Genomic DNA, 15,513 nt, shown 5'->3' with positions numbered 1-15,513 from the left:
TGTGACTAGCATCCAGGTAGCCCAGTGTAGGGGACTTTTGTTTTATGAAGCTGCCTTCCCAATATTTTTTTTGTTGTTGTTGAGTGAGGAACCAGCTCATGACTATTGCAAGCTATAGGCAGCCATAGTGTAGCTGAGTTGATTTTTTGAGACCTAGCAGTGAAAGGGGTTGATCTGGCTCAGATGGGATCCCTACTGGTGAGTAGATAAAAGCAGCATCATGAATACTCCGAGGTTAAATATGTAGCTTTCTCTGCAGTTAGTTACTGTTTTCTGTGCTTCTGTATATTCTTTTCTGAATTAGAATCAGTGTTTTGCTTGTGCAAGAGAGATTTTGTTTGACTTTCTGCAGAGTATTAATTTATCTTATAGATTGACATTGCATCATGTAACCAGTGATTTGCAAAGTGTTTGCAACAATGTTCAGGTGTGACTGTGAGAGAGTCTGTTTCACCTTTATAACTAGGGGCGTGCAAGCGCTTCAGCAGCATTGATACGATCTTGCAAATCTTGAACTGGTCAAGAGACCCATCCAGATAGGATTTTTTTTTTATCCACATTTCTGCTCTCTCAAAGTTCATTACTGAATGTTCTCGTAGGTATTCACCTAGTTAAATATAACTTTCTTTTCTCTCCCCGGTTAGGGTTCAGGAAGCTTAAGAAATGTTTAGCAATGAGCAACAAGGTGGCATCAATGTCTGCCAACTTTTGTGTCGCTCTGAATAAATGGCTTACATGGTTGGTTTCTTGAATCTGTATCTGGAAAACGGTGTCACTAGTGATTTAATAGATATTGTCTTAATATCAAGGAAGAAAACTATGATTAAACGTGTGAGCAATTGGAAAGAGCCAACCTGCTGACATGAGTTCGTCATTTCTTACTATTGTGGATCAGACTGATACGACAGTGGTGTACAGCACTTTCTCAGGCAGATACACCTGATGTTGGCATTATCAATAATTACTGAGCTATTGGTAGAAAGAAGGGAGTAGCAGTTTACTTGCTGTTTAGCCTAAATTTTGTGTGTCATGACACGCTTAATCTGTTTGACATGTTTACTGCAAGCTGACTGAGCTGCGCTGCAGATGGGTGGTCACAACTGGAGGCACGCGTTCCCACACCCAGATCTTGCATCACGCCTTGCGCTGATGCGGTTGCCTTCTGAGCCAGGTTTCCACCAGTGACCTGAGCTAACAGGAACCAATCCATTACGGTCACATGAGGTCTAGCTCAGCAGATTGCAGCCAGATTGTATTACCTTCCAGTATCAATCTGTTTGTAAAAGGAAACCATCACTTTCTATGATTGCTTTCCCAAGCATTATACTAGCTGAAGAATAAATGTATTCTTCAAAAATATATTAATAGGACTAGAAATGTGGTGTCTAGAGGTGCTTGGGGAGAGGTTAGTTTTGAAAAATTTAATTTTCTTTGAAGTGACCAAAATTCACAATTTCATCAAGTATAGTGCCTGTTTTATCAGAACGTCTGGATGTCTCAGAACACAATTATTTTAATTTTTTTTTTTTACTACTGGCATTAGTATTATTGTTTAGGGTTTTTCCTAATTTGACAGAAGTTAAAATGTTAAGATATCCTATGTATTTAGATGGGTTCTTTTATCACTAACTTCAAATTATGACCCTTTTTTTCTTTAAAAAAAAATAAAAATTATCGGATTATAGGGATTTTATAAGCAAAACATGGACTCAGTATCCCTCTGAAGCAGGAAAGTTAGCGATTCTTTGTCAAATTTATTTAGTATTCATTTAATGTTTTTCCCAGTGTTTAAGATTGGTGACTAAATTGCTAAATCTTGCCTTATTTATTTTACAGGTTGAACAGTCAAAAGTTTTAATCAAAGAGGGTGGTGTTCAGTTACTACTTACAATAGTTGACACACCAGGATTTGGAGATGCTGTGGATAATAGTAATTGGTAAGACATTCTTTATTCTTTGTATGTTCTCCCACAACATTTCTGAATTGTGTTGTGGGTGTGTGAGATATAATAGCATGTGACTTTTTTTTAAATGCACACTTCGATCTTCAGTTAAAATATTAATGCTTTTGAACTTTTGCAGTTAGGTGAAAACTTTAACTACTGTAGTTCCAAGTACCTTTATAACTCGATGGAAATGCTACCAGCTTTTCCCTTTAAAACACATGGAGCATTTGGCTCTTTATCCACACATGCAGTGTGCAGAACCAGCTTCTGTGCTGTCACAAGATGTGACCAGTAAAGCGTATTCCTTTGGCAACTCTTAAGTGTTCTATTTAATGCCATTACAATGAAGGTAATTGTGTTTGAAAGGGTTTTTCAGTGAACTCACAGATTGTATCTTCAGAGCTATGTAACTCTGTTGTATTTGGAAGAGCTGGTCACTTAAAATGTACTGTCTTGAAGTCTCTTAATTAAAAAAAAAAAAAAGAAAAAAAAAGGCAAGCCATGGGGAAATAGTGTACATCTGTTTCATAGCAAAGACAGACTTTTTTACATAAATGATGTAACTTACAGGTTTTTATTCATATAACCTCTGCAGTTGGCAGCCAGTTATTGACTACATTGACAGTAAATTTGAGGACTACCTGAATGCAGAATCTCGAGTGAACAGACGTCAGATGCCAGATAATAGAGTGCAGTGTTGTTTATACTTCATTGCTCCTTCAGGACATGGGTTGGTATTGGTGTATTTTATGTTTCCTTTCTCTGTCTTTTATCAGATAAACATCCAAATATCGTATACTTAGTTATGTATAGGATTTTCTTAATGGCCTGCAGACCAGGCTTAATTTCAAGATGAGCTTACTTTGGCTTGTCAAACATCAGCAAGCCAGACAAGCAATAAGCTAGAACACCAGAAAATACGATTGCACATTAATTACATAACAAGAAAAATAGTATTAGAACGATTAAAAATACATAGATGTTCACAAGTGCCAGGTCTATTTGTGATCTATATGTCTTTTGTTCACACACTCCGATTAGAAGGAGAAACTGGTTCACACTTCAAGCAACAGGGTATTTCCTTTCCACTCTTCCTCCTTCCCTTTGATTTTAATGATAAATTGAAGATGGGAAGTTTTATGCATCCTTATAAGCATGCTTTAATTCACCTGGGGTGTAATCCTTTATCTGGTGACAATGCCAATATAGGCATTCTGGATTTTCTTCAATGATTATGCAGTCTTCCACCCCTGCTTAGTTTTTAACTTGATCAGACTTCTATCTAGTGGTAGAGAGAGAGAACTGCATTTCCAAGGTGTATTAGATGCAGATTTGACTATATCTGAAATTGGTTGCTTAGCATTTTATCATTGTATTATAACTGATTAAATTTGTCGGAGACTGCTAAGTTGCACCTTCAAAACCAGGAGGAGGAGAGCATAAGCAGCCTATTCTATTGTATGGGTCAAAAGTAGTAAAACTTGTTAAAGGAAATAACAAAGGAATTGTGAGGAATATTCCTTAGGCAGTGAAAAATGCCAATTGTTACACTCAGCTTCTCTAGCTAGCATTGGAATGGTTCTAATAATGTTGAACTAGACGACAATTTCTCAAATTTGGAAAGAAATATTGGAGGGTGGAGAAGAGTTTTTCTTATGTCGACTTGCCTTAACTAAACGTTTTTTTTTTTTGTTTTTTTTTTTTTGGTTGTTGTTCAACATGAGTGTTTGTAATGTCAGTTTTGTTCAACATGCATGTCCATTTTAAATGCAGATACTTGAATCCGTGGCATGTTCGGTTTTATTAGTGTGCAGAATCAAAATGTCATTTAAATGAAGGGAAGATTATCCATTCCTTGTGTTAGTCAATTTTTTTTGAGCTAACTTTCAGATTCTTAAGAAGCATTTGTCTTCTCTCCACACCCCCATATCCTCCTTTTATGCATTAAAAATTTCTAAACCAGTGGGAGGTATAAATTGTTCATAAGGAAAAATAAAGGTAAGGCTTCAGATAAATTAAGTTTTGGTCACTAAATTTGTGAGGCTGAAAGCTGGAAAAGTATGTTCCTTGTACAGGTATTTCATCTCATTCTTGGTGGGGGGGAAATGTGTAAAGTTTAGCTAGGTTTTCATAGTATCTTTCGATTACTGGAATAAATGCTTAGAATTGTCATCTAATTAAGGAAATGAATGAAATTGGTGCTGGTGTTAGTGTTCACTTCCTCTTTTAAGATACTGTCTTCTCTGAGAGGACATTGCTCACTTCCTACCTGGTTTTTGTGGCAGTGCAGTCGTCGGTCATGTTTCCTGTGCACACAGCAGCATATGTAACCAACCCATCGAGTAGTCTGCTCCTCACTCTTGATAATGCGTGGTTGTATTTACATTTGAATTAAAGCATTTGTAGGTGGACTTACTTCTGATTGTCTTTATGACTTAATACATTCATAAAAGCCAGCTTGTTACAATTTATAAAGAAAAAAATATTGCAGATTGGGTGCTTCCATTTAATGCCTCCCACTGTTTTTTGCTAGTAAGCCCACAAAAACCCGAACTGTTGGTTTTGGGGGGAGGGTAGGGAAAGAGAGTGAAGGGGCAGGGGGAGCCTTCCAGGTAAGTGAAGGGGGTGATAACGAATTGCAGCCTCTTTCTGCAATTCTAGAATCTTTTATGCAGAGTTCCCGCTTCAGTCTTCACTCTGAACTCAAGACCTTGAGGTGTTCTGAACTATTCTACTTCGGTAACTCTCCTTCAAGCTGGTGTTGCCCTAGGTAGGTTTTTGAAGCGAGGAGAGGGAAAGCACGTTAAGGTGAATGAATAGCCAAACCAGTGCTCTTAACCTAGAGGTGCATTAATGTTAGCTATTTAATGGAAATATGTTGAGAAACTGAGAAATTCAGTGGCATGTAGAAAATGTTAAAGTTTAGTATGTGTTCTTTAACTTTTTCTTTATTTTATGTATGGTTTGGAGAAGAAGCTAAATTTGAGTACCAAATGAATCTGATTTTAACGTTTCTAATCCTAATTTCTTTTATATGAGAAATAATCTTGTTAAATCCTTCAAGTGAATCCTTTAAGCCTGACTAAACTTGCTGTAATTCTGAAGCATTAATGCATCAAAACCTCCGTGGGTTTTCTTTAGCAAGCAGGAAATATTGACCGCTTGGACCCACCTTTTTGGGTTTTATATACCCATATGGTGAGTGGTTTAGTTTTTGTCATTGCTGTCCGCTTTCATAATGGTCTTTTTGTTATACATAGCAATTTAGAGATGAGATATTTCTACCTCGTTTGTGCACAGGCCACAGATAACTGTCTTCAACAGTCTAATGTATAAAAAAAAAACCATCTCACAGCCCACTCTTAGGAAGAAGCATGCAAATAAACATGACTTTCAGAAACGGAAACTGTGTATGTTCAACAGAGCACGATTCATAACTGTAAACTCTTACCAGTCAGGCTTTTAATGGGACTATCTTCCAGCTAATGACATGAGTTTTACTTCCTTTGCAGGTGAGTTCTTATCACTTGCTTAAATGAGTGTCATTTCAGCTAGCAGAAGTCTCATGACTAGTAGTAATATTAATTTCTTCCTCTGGTATTCTACAATTCTAGGGGTTTTCCTATAGCAGTTGCAGGTAGCCTTCTGAATTTCATTCAAGCATCTATCTTTCAGAAATGAATTTCTTAAAGAGTAGTGGTCAGGACAAATCTCGAATCATTTGTGTGTTCTTGTTTAATTAATATAAATTGCAAAGCTCTAATGCTCTCTTTCAGACTTAAGCCTTTGGATATAGAGTTTATGAAACGCCTGCATGAAAAAGTGAATATCATTCCACTTATTGCCAAAGCAGACACACTTACACCTGAGGAATGCCAACAGTTTAAAAAACAGGTGAGTTGTAAGATTAATATCTACAACACAGGATAGTTTAGTAAGTTAGTCCCTATGGAAATGGTGAGATTTAACTTCTTATATGCAAAGTTTAAACCCTGAAGCAACAACTGGAGACAGCAAAGCTAAGTAATTTATATCTCTAGATTTAATTATATTTCTTGGTGAAATAATTTTGTTTCTATCCTCAGGGGAAGAGGTTTCAAGTTTAGTGTGATTCTTGGCAAGTGAAGTAATTCACTGCTGAGATAAAAATCAGTAAGGGAGGAAGGGAGCTTGCAAGATTTAGGTGCTTAACAGAAGTTGTGTTAGGTTGTTTTGGTTTTTTTAATAAAAAAAAGGTATTTAACAGTGTTACAGTATTATTGATTGTGGCATTCACTTTTGTGTTGACACACTGTATTTATTAAAGATGCCTCAAGTATTAGATGAGAAACAGTATACCTGTCGTTCAGTCTTGGGCTATGGCAATGCATTTTAAAGATGGTGAGATAATTCTAACATTGATACAACTGATATAAGACCTTTGTATGTGTAGAATAAATTTGGTATTAATGGCTTAGAGCGGTTTGTGTTTTATTTCAACTACATGATCAGAATAGAACACTTAGGCTTTGCTGTACTGTATGAGGACGATAAGGAGGACCCAGAACAGGAGAAGACAAGGCATGAAGTTTGTTTTACTGAACAGTGTCCAGTCCTAGTTTAAAAGAACACAGATTCTGAAAAAAGTTGGCGTTAAGAGATGTTGTGTGCGAAACCGTTTATTTAAAATTAAAGGACGTTTTCTGTCTTGAGGAAACTTAGGCAAGATGCTGTAGACCTGAAGTCATGTTTTGGTTGCATTTAGTTTTTTTCTTTTTTTTTTTTTTGTGATGTAACTCTATATGGAGGGGAAAAATAGTAGAATGCAGGATATTTCTTAATATATTAACCAGCTTTATCAATGAGTTAATATTAAAATAAGGGAGACTTTCCCCAGTCAAACTTTGAAAATTAGACCTTGCATGAATTGGAAACTTATGTTCTTATAAGATTGCAAACCCCTGAACCAGAAATATTCCCCAAGGCTCTGGAGTGTAGCTGTCAGCTAAATGGTCTAATATTTTTTCCGTTCCAAAATTCTGGAAGACTAATCAGCTTGTTTTGAAAAATACCCTTCAGACAAGTTGAGCACCATACCAGTACAGTATCATTTTTGATGACACTGTCCTTTATTCTTAAATTTTCAGTAGTGCTTGCAAATATTTTTCAACACAACTAACCGCTAGAGTCAGTCCATCAGTCACAAGCTCTATTAAAATAGGCAGGTGATCCTGCTTCAAGCAACTGACGCTCAGGTGAGCTAGAAACAGAAAAGAGTAGGAGTGACAGTAGTATCTATTGTGGGAACCCAAAGGGCTGAGGTATGCCTGCAGTTATCTATTCAAATCCTTTTTTTTTTTTTTTTAAGGTACTCAATTGCAAGAGTACCTTGCAAGAGTCTGAAAAATTTCAGCTGTATTGTATTAGTTTTTGCATGTGCAGCTAGAATTCCCATTAGTGTAAATCTCTGTTTGCCCTGTTGTAAAAAAACTGAAGTTCATTTTTGCTGCCTTGTGTTTATGGAATAGTACACTCTTAGCTGTGAGGCTCTGGCTCCGATCCTGTCTTCTCCTGGCTAAGAAGAGATGGTCATGCTGATAATCCCTGGGGTGACCTGATGGTGTTTAGCATGTGCAAGTTTTCTGATGTAACTTAGTCACCTTAATGTGCAAGGATCTTGCATATCAAACAAAAGGAGGGAGAATCAGATTGCAGCAAGAAATAGGGTTGTTGTAAACTATGAATTCCTCAAACAAGTAACTTATTTTTGGTTTTAGATAATGAAAGAAATCCAAGAACACAAAATTAAAATATACGAATTTCCAGAAACAGATGATGAAGAAGAAAATAAGATTGTTAAAAAGATAAAGGTAAATAATTTTCTTTTGAAAAACTGCTTACAGGGTGGGGTGGGGAGAGAAAGTAGAAAGTGAAAAGCTTTTTGTCAGTAATGAAGAGCCCACCAAAATATTTAGAAGGTAAAAATCAGATGTAAAGTTGTTCTAAGAGTCACTGTTCCTCAGCAGAGGCAATGGATGACACTCTTAGATTAAGTCCGTTAATGGCTAAAATTCAAATGAGAGCACTAGATCACATGCTCATTTAAGAAACTCTTAAAAGCTCGCTCTCTTTTTATTCCATCCCTATTTGACTTTTATCCACCTCCCACATTTTATTTCCTTCTGAGCTTTGAATGAGGCTGGGGTTGTCTTTCAGATAAAGATGTGCAGTGGCACAGAGTGTGTGCATTATAGTTAATAGCTGTCTTACTAATTGATATACTGAAACCTTAATGGAGACAAATGGCTAAAGAAAATCAAAAGGGCTGTCAGGCTGTTGAAAGGCTTTTTCTTTGTTTACTTGTGTTTTTTGGTTTGTTCTTCTATGTTGGAGTCTATCTTGTATATGTTTCTTGAGCTTTGCCTCTGTTTGTTCAGTATCTTTAACAGCCTGTAAGAGCTTTTAAATTTTTTTGTTACTGTGGGAACCACCTAGGATAGCTAAACAAAAATAGCACAAATGGAAGGTATTCTGGTACTAAGCCTAAAGGAGAAGAGCATAATAAAAGCAAAGACAAAGGTCCCAAATACTTAGCTTTGTACACTCTTCCTTTCAGCTACTTAAAGCTGCTCTTGGCTCCTTTGTTGCTTGTTACACTGGAGGAATTTTTGGTTCAGCTAAAAACAAGAACTTGAAGTAATACTTTGCCAAAGCTTTGAAAACTAAAACTGGGTACAAGGTGCAGCCTAAAGTAACAGTCCTTGTAGCCACTGGGAAAACTAATTGATAAATAATTACTGTGCAATTGATTAAGTAGGAAATGGTTTGCTTGTTGCTTAGCTTACTAAGTAACGGTAGTGTCTCTTTCTTAACTAGATTTACAGAATATAACAGTGTAAGGAATTTCAGAGTAGGGTGTGTGGGTGTGTGTATATATATATACGTTGTTTAGCTAGACAGAGGTCAGTAAACATAACTATTCTTGCACTTTGGGTAAGCTGCATTGCAGTGTTATAGCATCAAACTAGCTTACATCAAGTTTATACATGGGCTTGCTTTCAGTATCTTTTGGCAGTTGAATTTTTGGTTTTTAAAGTAATACTTTATCTTGTAGGACCGTTTACCTCTTGCTGTGGTAGGTAGTAATACGATCATTGAAGTCAATGGCAAGAGAGTTAGAGGAAGGCAGTACCCATGGGGTGTTGCAGAAGGTAAGGCTTTCTCATGATTTTTATTAATTTAAAACTTATTGTACGTTAGTCTGTATTCAAAATGTTTGAAATGCTTGATTTGAATGTGCTTTGGTCTGGAAATTTATTGAATATACCATTTTGTTATTCTGACAGTGTTGGAATGAGGTAGAGGTTTGGCAACATGTACCTTTGCAAGCAGATTCCTGTTGAAGCCTCACTGAGAAATTGTAAAACTTGTAGTAACTTACTGCAGTTGATGATGAGGCTTAAATTACAACTGCTTGCCAGCATTCTTATTCTAATTTTCTTTGTATAAAAACTATATATTTGTTAAATTCTTCTTTCTAGAGTATTTGCATTTTAAATGTTAATTTGATCAGCTTGACTAGCATAAATTCAATTTAAAGTTTCTTGACGACATTTTTTTTTTTTCCCCAAAAAAACATCTGAGTCTTAATTGCTGGGGTGTAGCAACAGGAAAGTACCTGGTAATGAATTGAATACTTTTGATAGTTTCCTTTTTTTTTCTTGTTTGTTTTTTTTTTTCTCTTTTGTTTTTTTCATTTAAAGCTTACTCTCTAGGGTTATAGAGGCTTGAAGATAACTGCACTTTCCTCTGGCAAACATTGCTTGTGCTTTAATGCTGTTCACTTATTTCAAATGGCACATGAAAAATAAAGCTTGCGCCATGCTGTATAGTGACACAATCGCTATTAAACTTTTTTTCCATGATCATTGAACGTTTTCTTTATAGTGTGCATGTACTGAATCAAGAGAAGATCTTCCATCCCCCCCTCCCACTATTTTGGCCTTCTGAGAGCAATGTGATAATAAATGTGATGCAGTATAAAACAGACAAAAAAAAGTCACCAACCAACAAGCAGAGTATGGACCAATGCTTTAAAGAAAAATGCTGCAGCACTTTGAAGTGCGAGTCTGGCAGGAAATGAGGTTTGGCAGAAAGTAAAAACCAGCTGCACCAGAGAGGATCAAGCTTTATTTTAAGGCTCTTGTGTTAGCATTTGGGAATGTACAAGATGGTGCTGCTTTTCTTTTATTTTAAAACAAACTTCAAAAATGTTTCACACTCATGTGATTGTACAACTTTTGGAAGGGAAGAACTACAGCCAGACTAAAAGGAACCTCTTAAAGTGGCTTTGAGTCTGTCAGCTACAGACAGAATACTTGGAGACAATGCTTTTTTGGGAGTGTGACCTCATGTACTATCCAAGCGGAACTTACCAGTTTGTGGAAAACCATAGAATAAAATAATGCAGGAGTGCAGATACAAGATGGACACATGAAGAGGCTACTTCCTTAATTTTTCAGTAGAATTTGCTGAACTTACTTGGGTTATTGTAATTCTTTCATTCTGTTTTTCTTCTTCCTTCCCATGAAAATGGCCATCTCTATTTCAGGGGCACATTGGAACCTACTTCGTGCCTTTCTTTTGTGTGTGCTAACAGCTTTGTGTGTTGCCTTCTCTGTCTGCACACCAGAGCGTTCTGGGGTGTGCATTTTTCTCTGGTGTCATTTCATTATCTGTTGGGGAAATGTCACTCCCGGCGTCAGCCTCCTCTACCGTAATGGGATGCTAGGCACGGCTGGAATAGGTGGCACTTAATGACAGCTGCCAACCCTCTCTTTTGGTCCATAGGCAGGTGCATCAAATTAAATACGACTTTCCTTTGCTTAGTTAATAAAGAACTAAATCCACATTAAAATTAAAACGAAGACTTTTGCAACTCGTTTGGTGAGGCAAGGAGAAATAGATTGATCTAAAAGTTTTGGATATGGCTGGATCTAGACTGAGGTCTTCAGTGAGTGTCTGATCCTTATACAGCTGTGCTGGCAGGGCCTCCAAAGGATCGTAAAGGTAGTTAAACTTGCAAAACTGTGTTTCTGTTGTAGTAGCTTATTCTGCTGTATTGACTCGGAGTACCGTTTGCCAGTATGGCTTAGGGGATAATAGGAACTTTGCTGGTAAGATCCATCTATACAGTTATATTGTTAACGCTCTCCTACTGTTACCACACATACTATTTAAGTAAGGAAAGCCTGGAAGTAATCTGATGTTGGAATGAATGTAGGAGATGGGTGACATCTAAAAGTCTTATCTCTGTGTAAGGCACATACCTTGGTTGGCATCTCAACAAAAATTTATCTCTTTCTGTAGTTGAAAACGGTGAACACTGTGACTTCACAATTCTGAGGAACATGTTGATAAGGTAAGTGATTTAACAGGTAACGTTAAGTTTTCTAGTATGTCTGAAAGATTGGAAAGTCCTATATTGGAGAAAAAAGGATTTGAGCTAGTGAGTTCATATTAATCCCCATATTTTTAATTGTAAACAGTATCTTACTCTCTGTGATATCTTGTTTAACCACATATTTAGCAAGCAGTGGTGGTGATAATTTTTTAAATAGTTCTCTTTACTTTCTGGTTACTTGTTCTTAAAAATTGCGATAAACCATAGGAACCTGAGTTGTCTGTTGGTGCTGATGTATATTTAGTTGTAGACTTTTTTTTTTTAATTTCCAGTGCTATAATTGTCTAAAGCAAGACTGCCTGTGCTTCCTTATGTTAGGTGCTGAGTCCTACCTATACTTACAGCAGTTCAGTAAGTGAAACCTGCTGTAACAACTGTTGGTTTGATTATTAAACTTTGCTTTTCTCCAAGTAGCCGGTGGAAAATTATTAAAGGAAGCTAATGTTTGTGTCTTAGTCTTGAACTTTACATTGCAGACTTAAAAGATAGAAACTAGGAAGTTTTTGCTTACTTCCTGTTTCTTGCTTGATGTACTTTGGTGCACCTACTACAGTAGTAATACACAAGTTTTCATATCTATTCTCCAAATCCTTGCAAGTTTATCCACAGATCTCATATTTTCCAAAGATTTTGTCTGTAAGTTAATGTTTTGAATATTGCAAACTTGAAATAGTTCAGTGCAAACTGGTATTTCTGTGACTTTGCTGTCTTGACAGCTCTAATTTAAATGGAAGAATGACAGCATTGTGGGGAATGGGACATTCATGGAGGGATATAATTTAAGTCAATTTGCAAAATGAAGATGGACCGATTTTTCAGATACTATTTTGTGTTCGTGCACTAAGCTGATAAATTACACTTATTGGCAGAACTCATATGCAGGACCTGAAGGATGTCACTAACAATGTACATTATGAGAACTACAGAAGCAGAAAACTGGCAGCTGTTACATACAACGGTGTTGACAACAACAAAAATAAAGGGCAGCTAACAAAGTAAGTTCTTGTTAAGGTTGTATTGCACTTTTATCTTTTTGCTATGGGTTTGGTGATTGGTTTTTTTTGTTGGTTGGTTTTGCGTGTGTGTGGTGGAATTTTTGTTTGGGGTTTTTTGCGTGAGTGGTAGTTTTGTTTGTATTTTATCCTCCAGTCAGTTGCCTCTTCATTGCGTCCTGAACACTGTATACTTCTGGTTTACTTATGATTTGGGTTTTTTTCTGTTTCACTAAGGTTTACACTAGTTTGTCTGAACACGTTAAATAACTAGAGTTTAGTTAGATTCAGTTCCGAAGAGAATGCTTTCATTTACTTTTCCGTAAATAGTTTTTTGCAAAGTTTTTGTGCATTAGTGTTTCTATTTTGGTATATATACTACTTTTGGAATTACTGTCTCTTTCAGTATGAATGCTCAATATTCAGTGTCAGGATGATTTTGAGAAGAACGGGTTAATATTTGTTTAGAAACTTTGAAAATGCAGATGCACTACTGTCATCTTTGAAATGCTGCCCTGGCTACTTCTAGGGTTGCTTGTCATGGCAGGGAAGTTATTGCAACATCTTTATCTTTTGTGAGAAGAGAGTTGCAATGCTGGGGTTTTGGGTTTTGTTGTTGATGGTGGGTTTGTTTTGGTTTGGTTGGTTTTTTTGTTTGTTTTTTTTTTTAACCCTAGTATGTCAGCAAGTTGTTTGCCAACCTGATGGAATTAATGGAAAATTTAAAAGTAGGCTCTACTGTATTTTTAATTTTGTAATGCTATTTGAGAATAGCTGCACTCTTAAATTTAAGTATTTTTCCTGTTCTGCATGTGTCAACTCTGTAAACAATAATTAGTGATTAAATAATTAGTACTTGGTGACAGTCTTTTTTTTTTTTTTTTAATTGTACTGTATTTAAATACAAATTTCTCAACCAAAATAAAGGGTAGTATTCTGTTAGGCTATTGATATGCCAAATTATAGCTGTTCTTCCTGAAAAAGATCCCTGAAATCAGGTGGAAATATCTGCTGTTCCCATTGGTGTGATAGCTACAAAGCCATTTTTCACTACTGGAGTGCCTGTTCTACACAATCTTAATGCTTTGAAAGCGCCCGTGAGGGGAATGATTTAAGTGGATCTGATTTAGTTGCACCTAGTATGAGCCCACACACTAGGCTTCCCTCCTCAGTGTTGACAAGAAATATAATAGTATATGTCAGTTACATCAACTTTTCAAAAGTGTACTTAAATTTAGGTAAAGTTTATAGAGAGGTCAAGTCTTAAAGTGGATAGTCCTCAGATATGTGTATCTATTACGCAGTGGTTACTTATTCTCACTGTCATGTTTTTTGCCATCACTTTATCCCTGACTCGCATCACTAGGCTTATATAGCAAGTGTGTTAGAAATTTTTCCCAACCTACAATTGTCCTCATAACAGTACAGTGTTGCTGGTAGAGAGGGGAGGAGTTTTAAGAAATAAAATTACTAAATGAGGTAGTAAGTGTGGAAAAATCGGGGTGGGGGGCATGTAAGGTAGTTTGCACATTTGAGAACAAAGCAGTGCAGGTGGGCACATCAGAGAAGAAAATGTGCTTAAGCACAAGAACTTGAGCCAACTTTCTCTTTGCTGAGGTGATACTGTAGTAACAGTAGCGTAGAATAGAAAATTGTGCATTTCCTCCAGGACTTCTAACTCGCTATTACTACACTTCTTACCGTACTGTTATTTGCTATTACTGTACTGAAAAGTGAAACTTTTTCATTGCAGTTTTAGATATCAGAGGAAGCTGTTGTGATTTTATTTTTTGTGTGTTGTTTAATACCATTTTTTATCCCTTTCCAAATCTTCCTAAGTTTTCCTTAGATTCAGAAAAATCTTAATTTTAGTGGTAACATGTTCACCACTTTTCGTTTTGTGCCTGCTTAGATTTGTGTTAGTCTGCACCTACAGACTTAGTCTGTTACATAGTTCAAGTAAGGATCAGTTATTCTGCATTCTTCTTAAAAAGAGCAACACAACGATCTATTTTTTTATTTATTTTTTAATACCGTATTGCAAACATAACAAGGTCTGTTTTTGTATAAATGCCTCTACCAGACAGTTTCAAAACTTTTCACGTTGTTCATTCTCCCCCTGCCCTGCAGTCAGTTGTTGATAGCATTGCTGAGATTCCCTTTTTAGCTAGAATTTATGCTAAGAGACTTTGGAATTACTCTGCTTTCTGAAGCATGCCTACTTTTGCATCTTCTGCCATCTCAGGTCACTGTGCTATCCACCTGAATATTTCTAGGTAAACGTGCCTTTTGGAATAATTTTCTCCATAAAAAAAATTATGTGGCTCAGAACACTGCAGTACTGCAGCTTGGAAGGGAATAAATACGACTGGTGCTCTTAGCTATCAGGTTTTCTTCTTTTGAAAAAAAAAAAAAAAAAAAAAAAAGAAATAAGTTATCACAGTTTGCTTGATTCAGACATCTGAAAGGTGGCAAAAATCTATCACAAACTTGTGTTTTGAACCTTTCCTTGGAGTTAGTTCCTCCAAACACAGGGTGACTTAATAAGTAAATAAATAGAATTCTTGAATGCGTATACTGGTTATGAAGCAGATGATGCTATTTTTGTCTTGTTACCTTGTCCATATGTTGAGTTGCAGCTTTTTTTTTTAAGCTTTAACATGCTTTTTTGGCTTCAATGTGTTTTCATAGTTTTGAATCTAGCATATTGAAGCAGCATGAAAGGAATTTTCCTAATAACCATGTATGCTCCTGGAAATTAATTAAAGGGGGGAAGAAGAGATATTAACAATTTATCTGTGCATCCCCTTAAGAATTTTATGCTTGCCTCCTTGCCTTTTGAAATAAGTGTCTGTGTCTCAAAATGAAGTACTATTTGACTTGTCCTCTGGAAATGTGATTCTTTGATGGGAGACAGATCCAGTGCCTCTGTATGAGAATGGAGATGTGCTCTGATGCTATCTGCTGGTATTACGAGCATACTGTTAAGCACTGAGACAACCTCTGGGTCTGGAAACTCTTTAAGCTGCTCTTCCTTTGTAAGCTGGGAGCGTACACGTAAAAGGAGATGTATGTACATGCAGTGATTCTTGCACTTTTCCAAAAGTATCTCCTACTGGCAGCTGTTGGAGAC

At 36.4% G+C, this 15,513-nt stretch overlaps 1 protein-coding gene across 1 annotated transcript in view; it reads left to right on the top strand.

Moving 5' to 3' along the window:
• The window catches only part of SEPTIN7 (septin 7), a 65,541-nt gene that overhangs the window by 42,013 nt on the left and 8,015 nt on the right, over positions 1-15,513 (top strand). The window contains exons 4-10 of the mRNA XM_063325502.1: positions 1,837-1,937; positions 2,542-2,676; positions 5,723-5,840; positions 7,703-7,795; positions 9,040-9,136; positions 11,295-11,346; positions 12,258-12,383. Of these exons, the coding sequence (XP_063181572.1) occupies positions 1,837-1,937; positions 2,542-2,676; positions 5,723-5,840; positions 7,703-7,795; positions 9,040-9,136; positions 11,295-11,346; positions 12,258-12,383 (722 nt within the window). The remainder of the gene's footprint in view (positions 1-1,836; positions 1,938-2,541; positions 2,677-5,722; positions 5,841-7,702; positions 7,796-9,039; positions 9,137-11,294; positions 11,347-12,257; positions 12,384-15,513) is intronic.

This window comes from Chroicocephalus ridibundus, chromosome 2 (assembly GCF_963924245.1).
Source record: "Chroicocephalus ridibundus chromosome 2, bChrRid1.1, whole genome shotgun sequence".
NCBI lineage: Eukaryota > Metazoa > Chordata > Aves > Charadriiformes > Laridae > Chroicocephalus > Chroicocephalus ridibundus.
This window is presented reverse-complemented; position numbering and strand designations above follow the sequence as displayed.